Consider the following 23,277-nt stretch of genomic DNA (forward strand, 5'->3'; position numbering starts at 1 on the left):
GATAATTTAATGTTATCTTTTATGGAGTGGAGTTTATTACTCAATTTGACAAGAGTTCTTTCACATTATTGTTTATCTCAATTTTTGTAGGGCTCTTGGGTCTTTTGTCTGAGAAAACTTTCTGTTGTCATTTTGGATTTTCCTTTTTTTAAGTTTTTCTTTTTTTCCTGTAGATGCCGATGGACATGATTTATTTATTTGTTTGTTTGTTTGATTTACTCTTAAGGCTCAAACCCAGGGCCTCACACATCCTAGACAAGCATCCTGGCACTGAGCTAGAACCCCAGCCCCTTGGCCTTTTCTTAATTAGACATTGAACAATATGCCCTTATCTTTCTTAGAGTAATTAGGTTTCTCATCCAGAGTCTTGCATCTAGATAATTGGGAATACAAGTGTTGTTTTCAGTCTCAAAGATATTTGAACCCAGACTGGGCACTATTTTGATAAGTATTTTCTCACAAACAATTTTCTTAATTCCTACAGTTATTCCTTAATCACTCTCCCTGATTCCATGGCATGCCCATGGTAACCAGAAATAAATTCCACCCCAGAAAGCCACTATTCTATTGAGCATATCATTCATGATACAGCCAGTAAACAATATTCACCCTTGTAATTTGAATTGGAACACATATATGTGTATAAGTAGACATATGAATCTATGCATACATGTGTATATATGTATGTGTGGTATCATATGTGAAGTACAAATAACACTGAAAGTGTAAATGAGAACCACAAGATGTAATAGAGCTTTGTTTCAAGGAACAAGGGAAAGTAAATAAGGAAGAATTGTCAATATACAGAAGAGGCCCCTGAGGCCTAGATTCAGAAGTAAGCACAAAGTGCACTGCTGCAAGAAAATGTGGCCTTCTCCAGGTAGATGTAGGCTGATGTGGTGATGTGCAGAGGGGACATTATTTGGAAGAACTGAAGAACTCTCACATGAGTAAACCTGCATGAACACATGTTTGGGCTGCTTACAGAGGAAGTTGTTCTCTTAGTGCCCTTTCTGCATGTTGCTCACCCACTAAGCATTAAAACCTTCATATCCTGGTATGTATGGGGCAGGAAGGAAATTCAGAATTAGCATCAGGAGAGAAGAGGTTCTCAAACATCTTAGGCTTCTTTGGATTAATTTAGATGCAATCACAAATAGGCAGAGTACAACTAGCTCCCTTAGTATTAGCAGTTCTGTGGTTGAAGTACCAGTGGCTCTCAGATTGTAGCATTAGCAGAACGCCCCATATGTTCCTGGCACCCTGAGACAGCAACTCTCTATCATGGAAAGCCATCACCAAAATGCTTCAAAACTTCATACATCTTTAAACCTCTTGAATTCAGTAAAGAGAGAAAAGTATTTATGCACTGTTTTATGATATCTTAATGTGTCATTTCCGTATTACACCATGTGAAATGCAACACTAGACAACCTTTCTCACACTGCACATTGTCTTTAGAATTCATGGAAATGCAGGGTTGTGAGTTGAAGTTTCAGCTGAGAGGTGTGTAGAGCACTCACCTAGCATGCATGAGGCACTGGGTTTGATCTTCAGTACCACATGAAAATAAAATGAAGATATTGTGTCCATCTGTAATTAAAAAATAAATATTCCAAACAATGCATGTAGGTAGTCAGAAATTGTTTTGCACTTGGGAATTCCATTGGTTCAACTTCATTTTTTCCTGAGTAAAAAATATTTATTGTCTTTATTAATTGGAAGGAGAACCAATACTATTGGTCAAGTTTATGCTAATTGGGGTTTGGAAAAGTTGTGCAGTGGGCATCCCCACTGTGGGCAGGATTTGTTGCAGAAGGATAGCAGATCGGCTTGCCTCAGCTCACTTTGGTTTTGGCCTGCCAGGCTCAGGTCTTCCTGAGGCAGGGGTAAAAGAGTCAAGGCCAATTAGATGGACTTATCAGAGGTTTGAGAGGCATTAGAAAAAATGGTACCAGTGTCAAGAAAGAAATTAATTTTCCGTTCCTCGACAGTCAAGGTCATCCTAGGCTCCTGTACAGAAATAAAACAGTCTGAATAGTTGGAACCTAAGCAGGATTCCCCAGGACCCATCATTCCTATTGTTGGACTGTTTGAAGTGAGGGATTTGTCCACTGGTCCTAGCCTGTGTGCGTATTCGAAACACCTGTGATCCACTTCAGTGACAGGTTAGGGTGTTGGTGGCATTGCTTTGTTTCATGGGCAGTCTTTCTTGTAATGTCCCTCTTGTCCACAGTTCTAGCCAGCTATGGTGGGAGCAATACCACTCTGGGGACCTTGTCTACTGGATTTAGCCATCTGTAGGGCTGTCATAAGGGCAGTTGCTTACTTTTGTTCTCTCTCTCTCTCTCTCTCTCTCTCTCTCTCTCTCCCTCTCCTCTCTCTCTCCTCATCTTCTTCCTCCTCTTCCTCTTGGTCATGATTGTAAAACACCCACATGGCATGTTTTAAGAAACTATCTAACGTGTTGTCTCCCTTTTGCAGTTGATTTTGTAATTTTTTCCTAATGATTGAGTTATGAATTTGTTTTTCAGGTTGTTATGCTGGGGAAACAGGGGACATTGTGGTGTATTTAATTAATGCTTCCCTGAGTTTTTCTAAAATGTTTGTGGAAGTTTCTGCATTCTCCAGATTGTTTGAAATAATTTGGAGATTTAGTATGGGTTTTCTTAAAGCCCTGTACCACACAATCCTGAAAGTACTTTCCCTTCCATTGCCCCATGTGACTCATCTGTATCCCATTTTTGATCCTCCTAGAGAACTGCCTATTGCTTTGTTGGCTATGTTTCTTCTGAGTCCATTTCAGTTAGAAGGAGAAGGCCTCCTGGGACTTGCACTATATATCATTCATCCCCAGAGGATTCAGCCACCCATAAAGCATCCTAGTGTTCAGTGCTAGAGAGAATTTGGTTCATTAACATCATTATGTCTTTCCAAGGTAGGTCAAAGTTTGGTTAATGCCATGAAATATCTCTGTATATTTATCAAGGTCATCCTGGAATCTTTCTAAGTCACTCTTAATTTGTCTCAAGCCTTGCAGAGAAAAGTGACCTGTAGTATAATGAGTCTTTTGGGACTCTTTCCTATGACTTGTAGGTATAGGAAGGAGCTGAAATGCATTCCTCCTGATTTTCTATTTCCTCAGCATGTTGGGGCTCTGTTGGCAAAACCTGAGTAAGGAGGATATAAGTGTTTAGAAAAAAGGCTTTTCTGTATTTGATCCTTCTCTAAGAGAAACTGCTTTCCATTTTAGCCTTTCCTGATATATTTGCAATCATACTCATACTTAGAGCCAGTAAAGTTCTATTCTATTTGCTGAAAATATTGGTGCTGATATAGCTTGAGAATCTTTGGATTGCATTTTTTTAGTGTAGCCAAGAGTGAAGAATCTAATTTACATTGGTTGCATAATTTTGGGTTGTGTCTCCAGGAAGAAAAAAAAAGCTTGTTATGTATAGGGTACCTGTGGCCACTTTTTTCTCCCTTTTACAATTTATGTTTAAGTATAAACTGGATTACAGTTTATACTTGCCTCAGGAGGCTATTTTTCCACATCCTCCAGCTGGTATTCAGGCCAAGCTTGGGCTCAGAAAAATACCAGACACTTCTTTAGGGTCTGAGTGTCAAAGAAATACCAATGTTTCCAAATACTTCTTCAAGGAGTCGGGTGCCAGGTGGAGTATAACCCATCTAAAAGACAAAGGGGAAGAAGACCTCCTTTGGCATCCCTCCATTGGCATATTGAGGTATCCCTCAGTGCCATGTGGACCTGAAAGCCATGGATGACCACCCTTTGAATCCTGCTAGGTGGAGTAGTTGCTCTTAGCACCACAAAGTACTATGATCCTCAAGACATGAGTGACCACATTCTGAGGCCTTCATAACATATTAGTTGTGCTGACCAATGCATTATTCAAAAATCCTTTCCTGTGTCATTTCCCTCTTCAAAGGAGTGATCTTCTGTTTTTCTGTACTGTTTTGCCATGCATTGTGGGGGCAGTATAAAGAGAGTTACATGTCCTTGAGGAACCTAGTTATTATGCTAAAAGAGAGCCATGTCCCTCTAGGTTAAGTGCCCTAAAGAAGATTCTAGTCTTTCCTAATATATTTCTTATCATACTCATTCTTAGGGCCACTAAAACCCTGTTGCATCAGCACAAACATTAAATCAAATATGGTTTAAGAGACTTTGAATTGTGGATTGTCATGCGGTGTCTTTTTGTTCCTGGGTTCTGAGCACCAGAATCCCCTCCATGCTGTGGGGAAAAAAAAAAGTTTTTTGGCTCTCTCCCCTGGTGGAGGCAAAGTTCCTAATCTGAAGTCTAGACTAGGAGAGGGATGAACTGGCAGGGTTCTTCTCTGAACAGGCAGGGTTTGGAAACCCAGAGAATGGGACCTTGCTCCTGAGTGAAGCTCACCAGAGACAGCATGGGATTTGGGTTCTAACAGGTGCGCTAAGGATTGAAAATTCCTCAAAACCTCATTCATGTGTTCTATTGAAACAATTGGGATTTAAATGAGTATAAGAAAAATCAGAATCTACATGATGTTTACAGCGCATGTGTGAGAGAGACACAGAAAGGAAAAGAAGGGAAGAAAACTGGAGCAATAGACAATGTGGCTCACCCTCTGGGGATTAGTGTCTTACTGTTTTTCAAAGACCTTGGATCAGACTAAGACATTGTGTTAGGATCCAAGATACACCAGGTAAGGGACCCCTTCCCACCATTGAGTTTAGTCAGTCTTAAAGTGGAAAAAAAAGCAAACACTTAATGGATCCATTGATGTGTTGTATTCCTCAGAGAGAGGTTGAAGCTGAGCTTGACCAACATTTCTACTTTAGTGACAAAAGATATTGAACAAGCCTCCTCCAGTAAGTCTGACACTTGTGGCTTTAGACTAGCAGGTGCTCTACTGAATTTTAGATGGGTGACAGACATTAATTATTTTTGAAAGAGAGAATTATTTCTATAAGGAGTATAGAAGTCCAGAAATGAAGGAGACAGTTTGTTGCTCCATTTCAGTCACCCTCCATAGAAGCCCCAATTTGGGCACAGAAAGAAGAATATTGATTTTCTACCCCTGTTAGCAGGTGAAACTAGGTTTTTTCTGCTTCCGCTGGCAGGTTAAGACTGTGTGAAGTGCAGTTTTCTGCAGCTAAGAATTTGTGCTCCTCTCAAAGGTGGTTTATGCACTTCTATGTCAATGCAGAACCCAGTGGCTCACCATCAATTCCTTTTCCTGGGATCTTTCTTGCAAATTCAAAGAATGAACTCTGCAGACCAGGAAGAGTGAGTGTAACAGTAGGATTTATTGAAGAACATGTATCGAACTCCTGCAGTGCAAGAGGGGACCTGATAGCTGGCTTTCTCTGACCAAGTGTGCTAGTCTAGGGGTTTATATTGCCCTTGCATCACTGTGATGTGTCCAAGCTTATGCCTGTAAGGCTCTGGAAAAAGACAAATGCTATTGGTCCCAATTTATGCTAACTAGCATTTGGAAAAGCACTAACACTATTAGTTAGCCCCAATCTCACTCTGTATTTCCTCACTTTCATTTACTGTATGCTTTGGGAAAAAAGAATTTGAGTCATTGAATTGTGCATGCTTAGTGGTGTGTCAGGAACTTCAGGGCCTGTGTACAGTGTGCTTCTGCAGTGGCCATCACCCATGTGTGTAGGTGGGGATCTTGCAGGGTGATGGATCAGCTTGCCCCAGCTCACCTCAGTTCTTGAATGATGCTCCAACTTACGTGGTCCATCACTCCCCTGTTTTCTAAAATTGTTATCAGTGATCTGTAGGATGCCTGTCTGGCTTGCCATCTGGGGAGTAATGACAACAGGCAGAATGTATCTTGACTGTGTTGTTAGCTGAAGTTTCAAAGGGGGCCATGACTTTTTTCCCTAGAAACCAAGCCTTGTCCACCTATGCAGGAAGCCCTTTGTGATGCTGAATATTTGTTCAGCCTGGATATCTAGCCTCTTCCACAGGATCAGAAATAAGCTATCTAAGTAAAATGCCATCCCCATTGCCAATTCTAGAAAATTCTATGATGGTTTAAAAGACGGAAGGCTCCAAACATCTCTCTTACATGAGACAGAAGAGAAAGGGCCAACACTTTCCAAAAGGCATTTAAAGAAAACTTTGGGGGCTTGGGTTGTGGCACAGTGATAAAATACTTGCCTAGCATGTGTGAGGTCCAGAGTTCAATAACCTGTACCACCAAAAATACCAAAAGGAAAGAAAAACATTGGTTTCCCTGTCTTTGACATTCATGGCTGACCCAGTTATGTCACTGTGACCTAGAATTATATTTGGTCAAAGTATATTTGAGATCACTCCATCCTTCAATCTCTTTCAATGATACCACCATTTTGAATCTCCTTAGCTGGTTTTGGTCTGCTGTATGAGGAGCCTCTTCCTACCCATACCTCAGGGAAGTCCCATGGTTTCCTGGAAGGATACTGTGTGTGCTTGAGCCCACCTTGTTTTTTCTTTTTAAGTAAATGAGCTTCCTTCCCAATCTCCTTATGCAAAAAGTTCCTTTAACACTTACCCTTGTGGTGCAGCATAACTCCTAGTGAGGCCTCAAGTACATTGTTACATTCAACCTATGCATGCCTTTTATCTCAAGTAGAGCAGGTAGAGCTGATTTTACTAAGAACTGGTTACAGGAAAGGCTGCTGGCACTGAAAGCAGACCTGGAAGGTCACCCTGAGGACAGTTATGAAAGAGAATGACAGAGAGCAATGGAGAGCTGCTAAGAGCTACTAGGTCTGGTTGTTGAAAGAGTTCCAGGGAACTCTCAGTAGCTACTCGTTCCTCCTGTCAGGAACACAATGGCAGAGCTGCTCTCACTAGACACTGAGGGTCACTGTCATTCACTCTTAGGGCTGTGAATGCTAAGATCTGGGATATGTTGGCCCTGGAAACTGAGAACGGATAATATTAAGGGAGGTGCACTTTTCCTATTTGTGGTTGCTCTCCAGATGGATGTTTGAATCCTCAGCCAATTGGTAACAGAGATGGTTATGGGACACAGTTCATGAAGGGATGTACAGAGAAGGCCCCTTAAATTAACTGAGGCTATGTAAACAACATAATGACTGGGTTTCTGTTAAGCTTTTGTTCTGTTTTTCTTCCAGCATCAGTGGAAGGTGCAGGCTAAATATGGAGGCAAGGGCTTGGCCCTGCATCTGTGCACCCTGAGGAATGGAATCTGCAGATACCTCCTCCTCTCAGTCCTCACCCCACAGAGTAGCACAGACACCACAGCAGAAGGCAGCAGCCATGAGAACATTTCTCTACTAAATGCTTTTTCTTCACTCTTGACAGTCAACTCCCGCCATGTATAGCTTTGCCCCAGGTATGCACCTCTCTCCTTCTCCCTTCCCAGTTCCCACCTTTGGCCTTCCTCCTACATTCCCAGTGCCCTCTCCTTGCCCTCCCTTTCCTGAGGACTAGCAGGATCAGTTCTGAATGACAAGGATCTTTGCCCCTTGTGTTGCAGGATGTAGTGAAGGTGAGATCTCACCAAGACCCTGCCTGAGAGGTTGGCTCACCCGATACCTATCCTACTGTCTTCAATGCCTCTTCTTCTTTCTCTGGGGTCTGATGACTGACATTCCTCTCAGATGCTGGGCAATAGGAATCAGCCCCAGAGCCATATGTTTCTTTCCAGAGACCTGGAGATGAGACCCAGAGTAGGGTGTCTTTCCTGCATGCATTGGGTGTCAATCTGTAGTTCACTTCATAGATTGGCATCAGGAGGGGGATAGAGATGAGGACTCTTCTTTTGGGCAGAGGAGCCTGTAGTGCTCAGCCTCCAGGGATGAAGGGGCCTTTGTGAAGTCCTGGGTCTGGGACAGTTGCAGCACAGCAGAAGGTGCTGGGAAGCCAGGAGGATGTTCGGGGTATGGAGGGTCATGGTTGTCCTCACTAAACTCCTCTGCTTTCTCATGTGGCTCCTGTAGGAGAAGTTCTGCTGGGACCCACTGCCCTTCACTGGCCCAGGCTTAGAGAAGAGATTCTGTGGTCCAGGGAAGAGTTGAGGACTGGATGGGCCCCATTGAGGAAGACTCACAACAGTGCAGGAAGATACCAGTGTGCTTTCATTATAGGACCTAGGGTTATGTGACCCCTGGTGGGCCAGATCTCCATATAGGACTCATGTTCAGTGCTATCACTATGTCCCACTATACCTTGGCTGGCAGTTGATTTAGAAGCACTATAGTCGGGGTACAACATAACTTTCAGGCACCTACACTGATCATTTCTACTTTGAGGGCAATAGTTGCATTTTCACCAGCTACAGAACAGAAATGGCCCATGCTCAGTCTGTATTGGGTATGAGGGTAGACAGAGGGACTTGTGGGATGTGTAAAAATGAATGGGAGGTATCACCTGTCTTGGTGTCAGACTGAAGTTCTGATGGCCATTCTGCTGGGTGAGTCCTTCCTCCTGGTCCAGCTCTTTGGTTAGGGTCAAGATATCCATGTGTAGTCCTATGAAAAGCAACACTTCCAAGAAATGGGGGTGTGGAAATTGAAGCCTGTGCCTGGAGAAGAAGAAATTGTGTGTGGCCTTGGTAGGAAGGGTCCCCAAGCCCAAGACACCTCTGGGAGTTGTAGGAAGCATGGATGGTGTCTTCTGGTTCACATCATGGAGTTGCTAAATCAAGACCATGAGCTACCCCACCCAACAGACAAACAGTGCTGAGAATGTAAAGAATAAAACATAATTCCATGAGTCCAGGCTGACATTCCCAAAGTCTTGTAGACACCTGGATTCCCAGCCCAGCCCACCTTGGTGAAAAAGTCCTCTTGGAGCACAGCTCATCAGTCTAGGGCAGGAGATTTAGATCTTGGTACAAATTGTCCCCTTTTAGATGTCACTCCATTTCATTCTCTTCCAAGTTTCCCATGGACTTCGCTATGGCCAAATGTGGGCCTATCCACATGGTGAAGTTGGGAAACCCCACCAGATGTTCATGATATCCATCTATACAGTTATGACTTCAAGTGTGATCTAGTCAGGAACTTTGGTCTCTGGATACCTGCAGTATTAGACTTCTGGTGGTTGAGCCTCAGGGCCAGTCTTTCTGGAGGTTCACACTAGGACAGAGGGTAAGAGGGTGATGCGTACATGGTTGTTCTAGCTGTGCTCCATCCATTCAGTGAAAGAAAGTGTTTAAGGGATCTACTCTGGTCCAGGATGGCCCTGCACATTCTGACATCAGGAACCATTAGAGGAGACTCTGCACCAGTGGGACAATGTATGTCATGTGGGAGGACATTTTGAGATACCCATATTCGATATACTTGGGCCACATGGACTCATGTCCTAGGCAGACGGTGTGTTGACTCTTTACATAGGCAGGGGGAGAGAAGATAGCACCTTGGAATAGGCTATATCCACTTCAAATCCAAGGGCATCTGGAATCCCAAATGCTCAGGGGCTGTTCCACTGGCAAGAGAAGTGCCCTATTCTGAAAGAATGTTCACATGTGTGCTATCACACCCCATTATCACCTTTTTTTTAATCATAAATTTTTATGGGAATGTGTTTAGCTCTCTCTTGCTGCACAATCTCAAAGACTGGAGAATGTGGAAGATTGAGCCTCTATGGGATTGGATGTGTCTGACACTGGAATCTATCATCAACTGAAGCTTTGGGTCCTCTATCTCTTCAGCCTCAAAATCCACAAACCTGACAGGTAAGCAAGACATAGGATTATTTTAAAAAAAGATTTCTTATTGGAAAACTCAAGCTGTAGCTTCATAGCAATGAGGAGCTGGTAGCAGGCATGGGGAGTAGTGCTCAGACCATGGGATGGGCTGGTCCCAGGAGGGATTATTTCCCAATGCAGAAACCATTCTGAGTGCTCCTGACATCACTTAGCACCTGAAGAGAACCATGTGGTCCTTAGTGAACCAGGCACATTTCTCTAAGATCCTCCCACACTTATTCCAGGCTTCTCATGTCCCTGCCCTGAACCACGCAGAAAAGCCAAGCATCAGCATCTGGTCAAAGGTATGATTTATGGAAGACAACTCTCTCTCTATTAATGGTGGGGTTAGGACTATATACCAAGAACCCAAGACTCAGGAGAGGTCATGTGAAAGTCCAAGCTGTGCTGAAAGTAGTGGAACACCTGGGTTCCCACCCCAACCCACCTTCCAAAGAGGGCTGTATTTCATTTGTTTGAATAGTGAGAATTACATGAATTATGATGCCAGAGGTGTGTGCTTGGGGCATCTGAGACACTGGCATTCCCTGATCATGTTTTTTGAACTCTAAATGTTTCTGAAACATCAGGGTGTTATTGTGGCATTGTTCATGAGCAGGGGTGATCCATATGCTAGAAGATGGTTTATTTTCCATGTGGTTGGCCAACCCCAAGGTAGTGAAACTTGTACCCTGTGAACAGACCTCACTGATGGTGGACACCCCCTGAGCTTGCCTGGTTACTGCCCTACACCCTAACCCTGAACATCCAGGCAGTGGTGGAACTAAGAACATTGAGGCCAGAGCTTCTGGAACTGTTAGAGAGTGTCTAGCGCTCCAGGTAGAGGGAAGTAATGCTTGGAGATGTAAGCGATCAGTGGTTTTCTCTGTGGTAGCAGATGCCCTTCCTGGCTGGGTGAGAAGCTCCAACAGAGCCAGCTGTTCAACCCATGTTCCCTAGCACTTAGGCCTAGCCCCAGATATCTGACACACTTTTCTGCCCTTTCATAGATCATCTGATCAAAGGTATGCATTGACATTCCTGAAGAGCCCTCCACAATCCCTCCTCCAGATTCATGGTAGGCTCCAGTCCAGATAGGGGCCAAAGCACTGGCCTGGGTTCATCAGGATCAGTCACAATCCACAACCCACACTTCCCTGCAAGTTGACCTGACCCAACACAGGCCTTGCCTTTGCCTCTTCTGTTCAGTCACTTTGACCACCCCATGTGGGCTCCCTGCATCCAGGACATGCTCTATATACTAGAGAGAACATCAAGTACTATCCTGGAATCTGATTTCTCTTGAGTTCTTGATGTTTTTGTGTATTGTGACCTGAAAGTTTTGGCCTGCAGAATGCATGAGTGAATGCCCTAACCTCCATGAGATGGTGGCTTCAGTGGCTCTTAAGATTTTAATGATGTCATCAGGGTAGATTTCCTATGATAGTACTAGTGCCCTTCTAGAAAAAGGAAGGGATGCTAAAGCTCTCTTAGCCCTAGGAGGTCACAGGCAAGGTAGCCATTTTCTCAAGCCTGGAGGGGAAAACTCACTGGACATTAAATCTCACACCATCTTTCTGGGGTTTCCCAAATTCAGAAGTGTGAGAGATGAATGCCTGTGGTTTCAACTTCCCATTCTCTAGCAGTACATATGGCAGCCTTATTTGAGTGAGACAGAGTACAGAGTGCCCTGGGAGCAGAGTTAAAGCCTGAGACAATGATGTACATGTCCACGGAGGATTCAAATGGAATGAGTACTCACTCATGTATTCTGCACCACCCCAATATCCTAAACAGAAATTCCTCGGAACAATGTGGTTGGGTGTCCAGAGAGATCTATACTGGTGCCTCCCCCCGTATCTCCGACACTAGCTGTGATGTTGTCTGCCATGAACAATCAGATCAATGCAAGAAGGTGAAAATACTGAGAGAGGGACAATCATATGGAGTCAGAGAACCAATTCTAAATCCTGGCTCCCATTACTTCCAGGAACCTCCTGTGACCTTACATCCCCTGAGTGATGGTGATGCTCATTGAGCACCAAGATTGCTGCACTCACAGGATTGTGATGGGCACCTGAGATAAGGCCCATTTCCTCCCCTGGTGTGATGAACTGGGTTGGGAATGTAGGTCTCTCAGCTTATCCCTTCACCCTCAGGATGTTCCCTCTAGTTTCCCTACATCCCAGCCTCCTTTCTCCATGCCACACTTTTCCATCCATCCCCACTCTCCAGCATCACTCAGTAGTCTTCAGAAACACTATTTCCAGGCTTACTTCTAGAAACCTGATTAATGTCAGAGGGGCCTGAAGGCTCAAAAGCAGGTCTCTATCCAACTGAGACAGGGGGGCTCAAAGTTGTCAATAGGTACTTGATAAAAATTTGTGACCCTGATACTGATGGCATGGAACCTGGGCCCTATGAAGAACCATGGAGTTTGATTGCACATGACAGACCACAAACGACTTCACTTCCAATCACTTTTGTGCATGTCTGAAGTCACCCCATTTCTTCATCTCACAAATGGCACTAAAATTTGGGCTCCTTGCTATTTAAGTATTCTCTTTGGTAAACTTCCACATTTTGTTGATTGGCAAACCATGTGATGTGTAGCCTTCTTTTTTCCTCATTGATTTGTAGGAGAACTTGATTACATTACATTTGGGCCAGTCACACTCAGTATTGGTCAGGCTGGGGTCAGGGTGGGGCCAATACTACATATGGGAGGGTCAGAGCACTGCATGAGTGGGGGGTGGGTCTGTCTTGGGATGAAGTCAGGACTTTCAGCCTGCTGGGTCCCTAGTGAGTTGCGGTCAGAACTGTAGGGGGGAGAGGTATAAAGGTCGGCCTTGTCTTCTCATCAGGAAGCCTACACAGGAAGACCACAGCCATACTGGGGATCAGTTGAATAATATTGTTCATCATCATTCTGGAGTGGAGAAAGAAGCTGTCTAGGAAAAAAATTGTTCCCAGGCTTATTTCTAGAATTTATTTAGTTGCACAGGGGATTGAAGGCTCAAAAGCAGCTCTCCATCTAAATGAGACAGAAGGGCCCAATGTTCTCAATAAAAAATTGTGCCCCTGTCTGTGGTGGCCTTGGCTGCCACAAATGCCTCACAGTCACTCAGAGTGTTTTGCTTCCATAGCAGGTCCTCCCCAGATGACTCCAATCTGCAGTGCTCAACAGGACTCAACCCTTTGGGACCCTTCAATGGTCCTTAGTGTGTGAAGTGCAAGGAACCCCTGCCCTAACCATGCCTAAGCAGACATACTATGGGTATCTTGGAAGGACACTGTGCATGCCTGAGTTCACCTTTTAAATCAAAAGCAGTGGAGAACTGCAGGCACTGCTAGGTGCAGTTGTCAGATGATCTCCAGGGAACTGATGGAAGTGGCTGGCTACTGATCCCATGAAGGCAACATGGCAGTTTCGATCACTAGGAGCTGAGGGTCCCTGACATTCAATCTCAGAACTAGTAACACTAAGATCTGAGAGCCACCAGTTCCTCCTCAGACCTCAGAACTGTGAATACCAAGGGAGATGTGCTTTGCCTCCTTGTTATTTCTCTTCATAGCAGGCCCTCAGATGATTGGTAAGGGAGATGTTTAACAGCCAAAGATCATGGAGGGATACACAGAGAAGATTCCCTAAACCAAGAGAGGCATTTCCCACGGGGTGATGAGTTGGGTTTTGGAATCTTGTCTGTTTTCTCTCAGGATTAGGGGGAGGACTCATCTAAATCTGGAAACAAGACCCAATAGATGGACACTTGTGCACCCTGGGTCCTAGCAACCCCAGTTATCACCTGTCAATTCTCACTGCATTTAGGTGCACAGAAAACATGGCAGAAGGCAGAGGCTGGAGTTTTTTTTCCTAACAAAGTGCCTTTATTCCCAGTTACAGTCAAACAAGGTACAGCTTCCCCCCCAGAATTGAACATTTTGACCCTCCCCTCTCAGTACCTCCCCCTACCCTCTTTCTACATTTACTATACCCTCCCACTCCCTTCATTTTTCTGAGAACCCACAGGAACTGTCCTATGTGATAAAGAACCTTTGGACCTTCCAAAACAGAATGAAGCAAGGTGAGATCTTGCCTGAGGGGCAGACACCCCAGAGGCCACTGGTCAACAGGACTGTCCTCAGGGCCTCTTCTCTTTTAGTTTGCCTGATGATGTGCACTTCCTCTTCAGAGCCTGTGAGGTTTTAGCCAGCTGCAGATCCACATCTTGCCCTCCAGTGACCTGGAGGGGAGGCCCAGTGCAGGGTGTGTTTTTCATGAAGCATGTGCGTCCAGTGAGAGCACTCTTCATGGACATGGCACCTGGAGGAGGGTGGGAGCTGAGGAGTCCTCTCTGGGGAGGTGGGGCCTGGATTGCTTGATCTCCTGAGCACAGGGTTTCTATTGGAGGGGCCTGGCTCTGGGACAGTTCCCAGGGCAGCAGGCGGTGCTGGGAGATAAGGAGGAAATCCAGGCTTTGGAGGTCCTCGTCCACACTGCAGCTATTGGCTGTCTTATGTGGCCGCCCAGAAGAAGTGGCTTTTCTGGGACCCACTACACTTTTGTTCCCCAGGTTTGAGGAGGAGGATCTGCGGTTTGGGGGAGGATGGTTGGAGTGAATGTTCCCCAATGAAGAAGACCCGTGACAGCCTTGGAGGATAGCAGTGTCCTTTGAACCCAGCAACTCTGGCTCGATGGTCCTGCTCCTCTTCATGACCTGGGAAGCCACCTCTGTGGACCAGTCCTCCATGCTGGCCCCTTGATCAGTGTGATGTTTCCGCTTCTCTGCACCGTGTTTTGCAGCTGCCTCGGAAGTTCTTGTGTCCTGTTGGGACATATTATGACCTTGAGGCACCTGCAAAGGTGCTTCTTCACAAGCTGAAGGAGGATATGGGCACTGGCCAACTCTTCTTCATGCATGAAATGGGCCACAGGGATCAGGACAATCATATTTCAGTGGGAAGTGAGTCTGTTACTCATCTTGGTCTCATAAAAACACACTGAGTGTCTGCTGGCCACACTCCTGGGCTTCCTTTCTGCTTGATATCCTGAACCCTTTCATGGCTCTCATGTCTCCTTCCTTTTTTTTTTCATCCTACATCCTGTATTCTGGAACAGACTCACTCAGGGAGCCATCACAGACAGGATAATGATAACATCCTGTGGGCCACATGAGTAAGGTCCTGTGCCTTCCTCATCTACCTGCTATCCCTTGCTCCCCTCTCCACCTGTGGTAACTCCCTTTCCTGTATACTTGTGTCCCTTTGTCTCCTAGTCTGCCATATATTGCTCTGTGCCTTGGTGTCTGTTCTGAAACCCTGGTAAACCTCGTGTCTCTATCTCCTTGTTCTACCTGGTGCCCTTTTCTTCTTGTCTACCTCTTGTTTCTTTCCAACCACTGTTATTCCTGGTGTCCCTGCACTTCTTTATCAGGTGTCCATGCCTCTCTTCTGTATCACCTACCCCTGGTCTACTGGGAGACCTTCCTTCTGCTTTCTACCTGGTCAGTAGTGAGTCCTTCCTGCTGCTCCAGTTCTTTTGTTAGGGCCAAGATATTTATATATGGTTTGGAGGAAAGCATTTCTTGCAGGAAGCGAGGATGAATTATATTCTCTGCCTGGGATGAGAAGGAAGAGAGTGTGAGTGACCTTGGGAGGAAATGGCCCCAAGTCAGGAGGACTTCTAGGAGAGAGAGGAAGCAATAATAATCCCATGCTCATTTGCACCATGGGGTTGTTATATCCCAAGTACCAGCTACACCCATGTATGAGTGCACACGTGTGCATGCACATTCTCTCTCTCTCTCTCTCTCTCTCTGTCTCTTTCTCTTTCTTTCTTTCTCTCTCTCTCTCTCTCTCTCTCTCTCTCTCTCTCTCTAACACACAGACACACGCACAAAATAAATCTGAGATTCTAAGCCAGGAAACTCAATTCCATGAGTGCCAAAACCTTGTATACACCAAGATTGTAAGCCCAGCTCACCTTGTTGACAAAGTTCTCATCAACATAGCTCATGAGACTTGGATCTGGGTATAAATCATCCTGTTGCTCTAGTCCTTCCTCTCCCAAGTTTGCCGCAAGCTCTTCTGTAGACAAGTAGGAGGGCTCCCACGTGGCAAAGTTCGTAGGCCCGAATAGCTCATCCATGATGTCCATGTACTCTTGGATGGCTTCAGGTGGGATCTCGTCGGGCGCCTTTTTCTCAGGCCCTTTGGTCTTGGCCACCTTGTTCTTGCGTGCCTTGGACTTGCGTGCCTTTGTCTCAGGCACCTTGGTCTCTGGTGCCTTGGTTTTGGCCGCTAATGAGCGGGCAGACCATACCTTAGTGTTGGTCTTTCTGGAGGTGCACACTAGGACAGGGAGGACCAGAGTGGTGTGTGAATGAGGATTCCATGTTCATCCCAAACACTTGGTAGTAGGCAGGGTTCAGGGGTTCAGGGGACCTAACCTGGTATGCCATGCATGAGGACAACCTGACCCAGGAAGCGAGGGATATAATAGTGCACCAGATGCAACATCTAGGAGAGTCAAGTGGGAGGACATTTGTAGTGACTGGTATTGCATGCACTCTACCCTACCGGGACCCAAGTCCCAGGCAGATCTTGTGTTGTTTCTTTGGATAGACAAGGAGAGAAAGGAGATCTGTACTTGGCCCAGTCAATACACAGTTCATAGCTGGGTGGCAGGGACCTCAGGTGTTAGGGGCTTTTTTTCTTGTAAGAGTGAATCTCCACTACTGAAGGAAAAGTTCTTATTTGGGACAACAACTTGCCTTGGCCTTTTTCACTGTTTGGACACTATCATGGACTACTGTGTGAATGTGGGTACCCTACCTGGCTGTTGGACAGCCTCAGGGACTGGAGGCCTTCGGATTTCCAGCCTCGGAGTTGCAGGAGGAGGTCGGCACTGGAAGACCCCTGACAACTGCATCCTTGGATCCTCCATCTCCTCTGCAGCCTCAAAATCCATGAACCTTGATGGGATTTGGGTAAGGCAGGCACAGGCTGAGCTGAGAATCAGGTTAGCCATACCAGGCAGGTGCTGGTGTGGGATTCTAGGCGATGGAGTATTCTAAGCTACCAGTCAGGAGCTAGTGGCAGGAATGTGGAGTTGCGTCCTGGAGTAGGTCCGGCCAGTGACAGGAGGGAGCTGCTACAGAGGAAAAACTAGAGTTCTCGGGAAACACTACATCAACTAGCAGCTTAAGGGAATCAGATCTGAGGGACCCAGGCAGGGCCCCTAGCTGATCCTTGTTCTGGCTCTCTCCTGTTTCTGCCAGGAGGAACCACATCATCAGTTTAGTTGTAGAAACTGGTCAGGGATGTGATTTATATCAGGGAACACCAGAGGTCCTGACCCAATTCAGGGGTACCGAGGCTGGGACCTTGGGCCCTGAAAGGATCACCTGGGAGACCAAATTACAGGCAGGGTCATGTGGAAGTGAAAGCTAAGCTGAGAACATTGGGTTTCTTCCAAGGAGGGTGGGTTCTTCCCTTCCCTTGTTAGAAAGGCTGGGATTACATAGAGCAAAGGCAGTAAGGACCAGAGACATGTCCTGGGGGCACCTGAGGTGGTGGCTGGCCCTGACAATGCACTCCCCACCACCACCCTCTTCTGGAACATCAGGTTGAAGTAGTGGCCACTTTGATGAGTTATAATGGACCTCACTCTAGAAAGAGGTACCAGTTCCCAGGCAGGTGGCCCGAGTGAATCTAGTGCAACTTTTCCCCTCTGCAGAGCCAGCAAAGCAGCAGCAGACCCTCTGGCTGGGCTGGTACCTCCTCCCCATCCTGACCCTGAACCTCAAGGCAGAGTTCGAATCAAGAGTATGGAGCCTGGAGTTTCTGGGATTGTTGCCGAGAGAATGCCCAGGCCTCAAGCTACAAGGAGCCGCTATTTGGAGAGCTAGATGCCTCGGAGCCAAAACATAGGTAGGTGACAGTCTGTACCAGACCTTGCTGTGCAAACCATGATCCCCCATCAGTAGGCTCTGGGCCTTGAAAACTGGCTCACTTTTCTGCAGTCTCATAGAAGACCATCCGATCAAAGTTGCTGGTGCGCTGCCATTCCTGCAAACCCTTCCTCAGGCCCTCTTCCATGGTCATGGTGGGCTCTCGTCGGGACAGAGACCGAAGCACTGGGCTGGAATTCATCAGGATCAGTGTCCACAAGGTCACCCTCCTTTATCAGTAGACCAACAGCATAATTTCCTACCTTTGTTTTATTTGCCCCATGATGTTCAACTCAAAGTATTGACATTGGGACTCCAGGAGACTTATACAAAACTTGAACACCAAGGGCTGCATTGACCAGCATGATTGTGATTGGATTCCTCAAATATCATTGAGGTGTACTATGTGATGAATGTTTTTATCCCCCAACATTCACCTGTTGAAGCCCTAACCCCCAATGGAATGGTATCTGGACACTGCATTTAGTGCTTAGAAGGTTAGATGAGATCCTGAGGGTGGCGCCTCATGAGGGCATTAGTGTTCTTCTGGGAGAAGGAGGAGACACTGTGAGGACACAGGTGAGCCAGCTGTCTTTTCAAGCAAGGAGAAGAGAGAGCAATCATGGGATTTTAGGTCAGTTACCCTTTACCTGGGAATCCTGACTAAAGAACTGTGAGAAAGGAATGCCTTTTTGTTTTTTCACAAATTTTCCATAGCATCATGGTGGCCCAGGCTGACTGAAGACAGGGCACAGAATGGCCTGGGAGCAGTTACAAACTGGGACAAAGTTGAACATGCCCATGCAGTATCCAAAGACAGCTTCCCCTCGAGTGTGACATCACCAGAGGGTCCTGATCAGGAGTTCATGACAATGTGTATGGGGAGCCATAGATTTCTGTGTTGGAGCCAGCACCACTAAACCCACTTGTGGTTGGGATGTCCCTGGTGCTGAGAACAATCAGGTCTATGGTGGAAGGTGAAATGACTGGGGGAGGCATGGAGTCAGACAGCCAACTTCGATTCCTGGCCCACATTACCCCCAGGAACCTCCTCTGACCTTGAGTCCTCCATGTGATGGTGATGATCATTGGAGACAAAGATTGCCTGCACTCACAGGGCTGTGATAGGCACCGGACATAAGGCACGTTTCATTCCCTGGTCTCAGCTTGTCCCCTCACCCTCAGGACCTTTCGTCCAGTTCCCCTACATCCCAGCCTCCTCTTTCCAACCCATGCTTTTCCTCCTGACAGAGCTCAAGGGGGAGCCTGAGGAGAACACTCACATGAGGAAGCAGGAAAGTGCTTCCACATCAGGAGTCTGAGGAAGGTGCCTGCGGACCAGGGTCTTGAAGCGCTGCCAGCGCCAGAAGTTCTCATACACGCTGGGAGGTCTGCTGGAGTCATCTAGTGGCACTGCAGCTGGGAAGGTGGGTAGTGTGCCCTCCCCGTACACTGTACCTGGCCATTGGCGTGCATTCATTGGGAACATGATGGGGGCCATCTGGGCAAATGGTCGTGGTGCTGGAGGGCGAAGGCCCAGGTGCCAGTGGATCCCATAGTTTTGAATCCCTCCACTGTCTGAGGCAGGTACAGTGGTCCTCAGGGCAGAAGGTGCTGTGAGGAATGGAGCAGGATGCTCCACACCCCCACAGAAGGCCCCTGGGGCCCTCCAGTTGAGGGGTGTCTGAGTGTGGATAATGTTGTGAATATGAGGAGGCCCCACTGGCCTCAGTTGTGGCCCATGTTTTCCAGAGGTGGACAGCCCTGGCACATATGACTGTCCAGGGTAAGTGGACAGCACTAGAGGGTTACCCTGGGAGATAGGTGCAGTCACCCTTGGTGCCAGGGGCAACTCCCAGAATGGCTGGTGTGTTGGCACAGGGGCAGCTGGAAGAAAGGGTAGGCCCCTGAATGCAGACATGTGGGCACCAGGATTGAAGTTCATGCCTGGTCTCCGCGATGCAGATGCTGTGGAGGCAAAGCAAAGCGGAGAATGGGGGAGGGAAAATGACAGCAGGATTGAGGACCCTCAGTTTCTTACTCAGAGGAAATCTGCGAACAAATGCTCACAGCTCAGGGCCCTTGGGCAGGGAAATTGTGCAGTTTGCAAATGTCCCTGAGTGAATTTCTTGCTCCGTTCCTTTAGTCATAGTTCTACCCAGAGAAATCTCATTTTCAGTACACCAGGATTCCCAGTTGACTGTGACACCTCAGCTTTTTCTGATTCTGAGAGGCCCCTTGTGCATCCTTTGCAGACACTCCATTGGCCTCCTAGGTGACTCCCTAGAAATGGATCAACTTGACTCTATTCAGTGGCACCATGCTCCTCCTCATTCTCACCAACAGGAAAGGGACCTTCTCCAGGGCAGATGCAGGGACTTTAGGGTCACTTGTGAAGGTGACAGGTTCTAAACCTATTCCCCCATCACCTCCTCAGCCTTCCTTTTGCTAATACTCCTTATATACCCCTCCACTTTATTCCTAGGCATCCACACACAAACAAGAAACACCTGATTGAGATCTCTGCCTAGCTAGAGGCTGAGGAATTCTGTAGTTCACCCAGGAGCACATCCTGCCCAGCATGGGGGTGCTTCTCCCAGCACTTCCCACACCAAACGCAAATGGGGGACAGATCCTGGCCATCTGTGATCCTAGTGCTCACTGGTTGCTGCCATAATGCAGGGAGCTCCTTTCCCAGGGAAGAGGTCTATGTGATAGACACTGAGTCCCGGAGATCCTCTCCAGGGCTGACCAGCAAAGGTTACTGAGGTTTATGAAGTTGATGGGATGGTGAGGATTGGGGTTTTCCAGAGGTTTTCACAGACACTGGTCATTTTTTTATTGGGCCTGGGAATTAGAGCCATTCTGATGTCCTTTTCCTTTGCACTCCTAATAATGGGAAGGAAAGTGTCCCAGAGACTCAGGCCTGCACCAGCTGCTACCTGTAGCAAGTTGTTGGGAGCACATTCCTGTTCACCAGGACATTATGCTGAGTGAGGTCAAAGAATGGGAGGTGTACCACACTTCAACACTTGCATGTATCCATCGGGACAGCTGCCTAAGTTCCAATGACAATATGAGTAGAGCCCCTTCCTAACTGTGTGCTATTCTCCTTCCTGTCTTCAAAAGAACCCAGTCATCTTCAAACGTGATCCTGGACAATGAAGAACACCCCACATGTGCTCCCTTATCATGGAGTACCAACCAAACCATGAAGATAAGCAAAAGTCTTCTGTGTTGTCTTGAAAACAATGAGCTGAGGCTACACACACAGAGTGTGAAAGTGATAACGATTCAGAAGATCCCCCAGAGGCCCAAATCTACGTTGGCTAAGGTTTCCTGGGTTCCCTGCCCTTCTGGAATCAATGACACCTGCTGTCTGAATGGAAGGAGAAGTTTTCCTGGGCAGGAAGTCTGTGAGGGACCCTGGGCTATGGCAGTTGGAGTGCCCTGCAGCCTCACCCACAGAGACTATATCGCACTGCATCTGTGGTCATTGAGATCCCCATTGGGCAGTTTTCTAACTAAGAACACTTCTTACCCCTGCCCACTTATGATCTGAGACTCCCAGTCAGTCCCCTCAGAATGATATCCCAGGCAGCTTCCATGTGTCTGAAGAATGGACACAGGGCTCAGCATCTTGACTCCAGGAAGGCCTCACTGGGACCCCATCTGTGACTGCCTAAAAAACCATGCAGTGACCTGGGTCCATTCTACAAGGAATCAATCCCGTGGCCTCTCTCCTTTCTGCTGACCCAGTGTACTTCCCCGGATTAGACTGGACCTGGGTCTTAGGAGCCCTCCTCCCCATGAGCAGTATCAGTCTTCCCAGGGCTTCCTGGGCCTTTTCAAGTGTATTGTCTAAGGCTCTTTCCTTCCCTTACTTCTGTTCAATCAGTTGACCACAGGGTAAGTGCTCCATTCTTACTCCCAAGGGTTTTTGGGGTGACTGCCCTCAGATAACAGACCCCTGACTGTCCAGGCTCACCTCCTTCTGAAGGCCAGGCAGGACACCTGACACAGTGTCTCACAGTCTCCACAGTGGGAAACGTCAGTACAGGACCCAGAGAGTGACCTGTCTGTAACAGATGCTCAGGGTCCAACTGAGCCAAGCTGGCCAAAGTTTAAATGTAAACCACAGTGGAATGTTGGATCCAGACATTCTGTAGGGGGGGAGGGGCCAAGGACAGCTGGCCTGGGGGCAGGGGGCTGGGCAGACATTCCAGGAAGAGCTCTAATAGGTATAGAAGAACTTTGAGTTCCCTTCAGGCAATTCAGGGGTGACACAAGTGGTGTGTGCCTCTGGGTCATTTTGAAGTAGTTTCTAAAATCCACAGGAGAGGGGTGTGACAGGTGACCCTCTCTTTCAACAACCAAATTGTCTTTGCTTAAAATGATGGGCAGGACCAGTGAACCATGGCTCTCATGAGCCACAAAATCACCAGTATACACAGTCAGTACTCTAAAAAACTGTGGGGTATGGATTGTGTTTTATGTATAAAGTGTTTTTTTCTTGTTGTTTTTGTTGGTGATGATTTTTTTTCTCCCATCCCTGGCTTGCAAAACACACAGTTCGGTGTTCATGAAATATTAACACCTTATTATAAGTCTTTTCAATAAATGGCAGGAGGGGGGCAAACCATGATATTCAGGCACTAAAAAGAAGCTTCTTCCATTCTTTCTTCCCTTGTTATTTCTTTTGAAGCAGTGATATAAAATATGCAGTGCAGAAAAACTCTGTTCTCATTCCACAGGTTTTTTAAATTTTCTAAAAAATAATTACACACTGTAATGAATGCTGGAGACCAGATTTTTCAAAGCAAATTTTATTTGCTAAACCAAGGTCGAATTCAGGGTCTTGTATGCTCTTGGTCAGTGCTTTGCCACTGAGCTTCAGCCCTTACCCATGCAATCAGTTTGCACTGCTTCAAACTGCTATACCACAGGTGCTCATATGATAACACTAGTCAAATTCAATTTGTGCAAACTGGCCATGGGAAGGAGCTCAGGGTAGAGAGCTTCCTTAGCTTCCAAGGACTGCAGCAGGGTGGTCTCTACTGTAGGCATGAGCAGTTTGTAACTGCGAAGATCACTTTGTCATTTCAGGTGCTCCCACTGAATGAAGGACCAGCCCAGAAGCTCTTTATGGGGAGCCTTCTTGCCGGAGACACCTTGCAGGCTTCCCTGCCCATTTCTTCCTCCTGCAGGGCCACGGGTGTCCCTCCTGCATCCCTCGCGCCTGAGCACATGCTTGGTTGGAAGGGCGCGCGCACAGGCTGCCATTCAAAGGCTCCAACTTCCATTGGGGCTCCTGCTGGGAAAGGCACAGGCGCGAGCACAGACAGCGGGTTCCCAATGGCCAGCTGGGTTCCCATGGCGGCGTCCAGACTCAGTCCCATAAGCCTCTAGGTACTGGACCCGCGAACCTCTTCTGTTCCCACTATGTCCCTGCCCGTTCCTCTGGCCCCTGCGCCTCGCCAGGCAGCCCAGGGGATGCAGGCCGCTTGCAGCAGGCCTGGCAGTGAGGGGTGAGATGGCCAGTGCGGCGCCCACGTCGAAGCATCCTCCATCCATGTCCCTTGCAGCCTGTGTGAAACCC

At 47.0% G+C, this 23,277-nt stretch overlaps 1 protein-coding gene across 1 annotated transcript; it reads right to left on the minus strand.

Moving 5' to 3' along the window:
* Positions 1 to 13,868: 13,868 nt before the first annotated feature.
* LOC143382669 (NUT family member 2F-like) lies at positions 13,869 to 23,252 on the minus strand. Its single transcript, XM_077105623.1, has 7 exons — positions 22,976 to 23,252; positions 19,010 to 19,646; positions 17,741 to 17,869; positions 16,561 to 16,700; positions 15,710 to 16,077; positions 15,228 to 15,344; positions 13,869 to 14,552 (listed from the first exon to the last, which is right to left on the minus strand). Exons 1-7 carry the CDS (start codon positions 23,250 to 23,252, stop codon positions 13,869 to 13,871), a joined length of 2,352 nt encoding a protein of 783 aa, XP_076961738.1.
* Between the last annotated feature and the right edge of the window lie 25 nt (positions 23,253 to 23,277).

The sequence above is a fragment of the Callospermophilus lateralis genome, chromosome 17 (assembly GCF_048772815.1).
Source record: "Callospermophilus lateralis isolate mCalLat2 chromosome 17, mCalLat2.hap1, whole genome shotgun sequence".
Classification (NCBI taxonomy): domain Eukaryota; kingdom Metazoa; phylum Chordata; class Mammalia; order Rodentia; family Sciuridae; genus Callospermophilus; species Callospermophilus lateralis.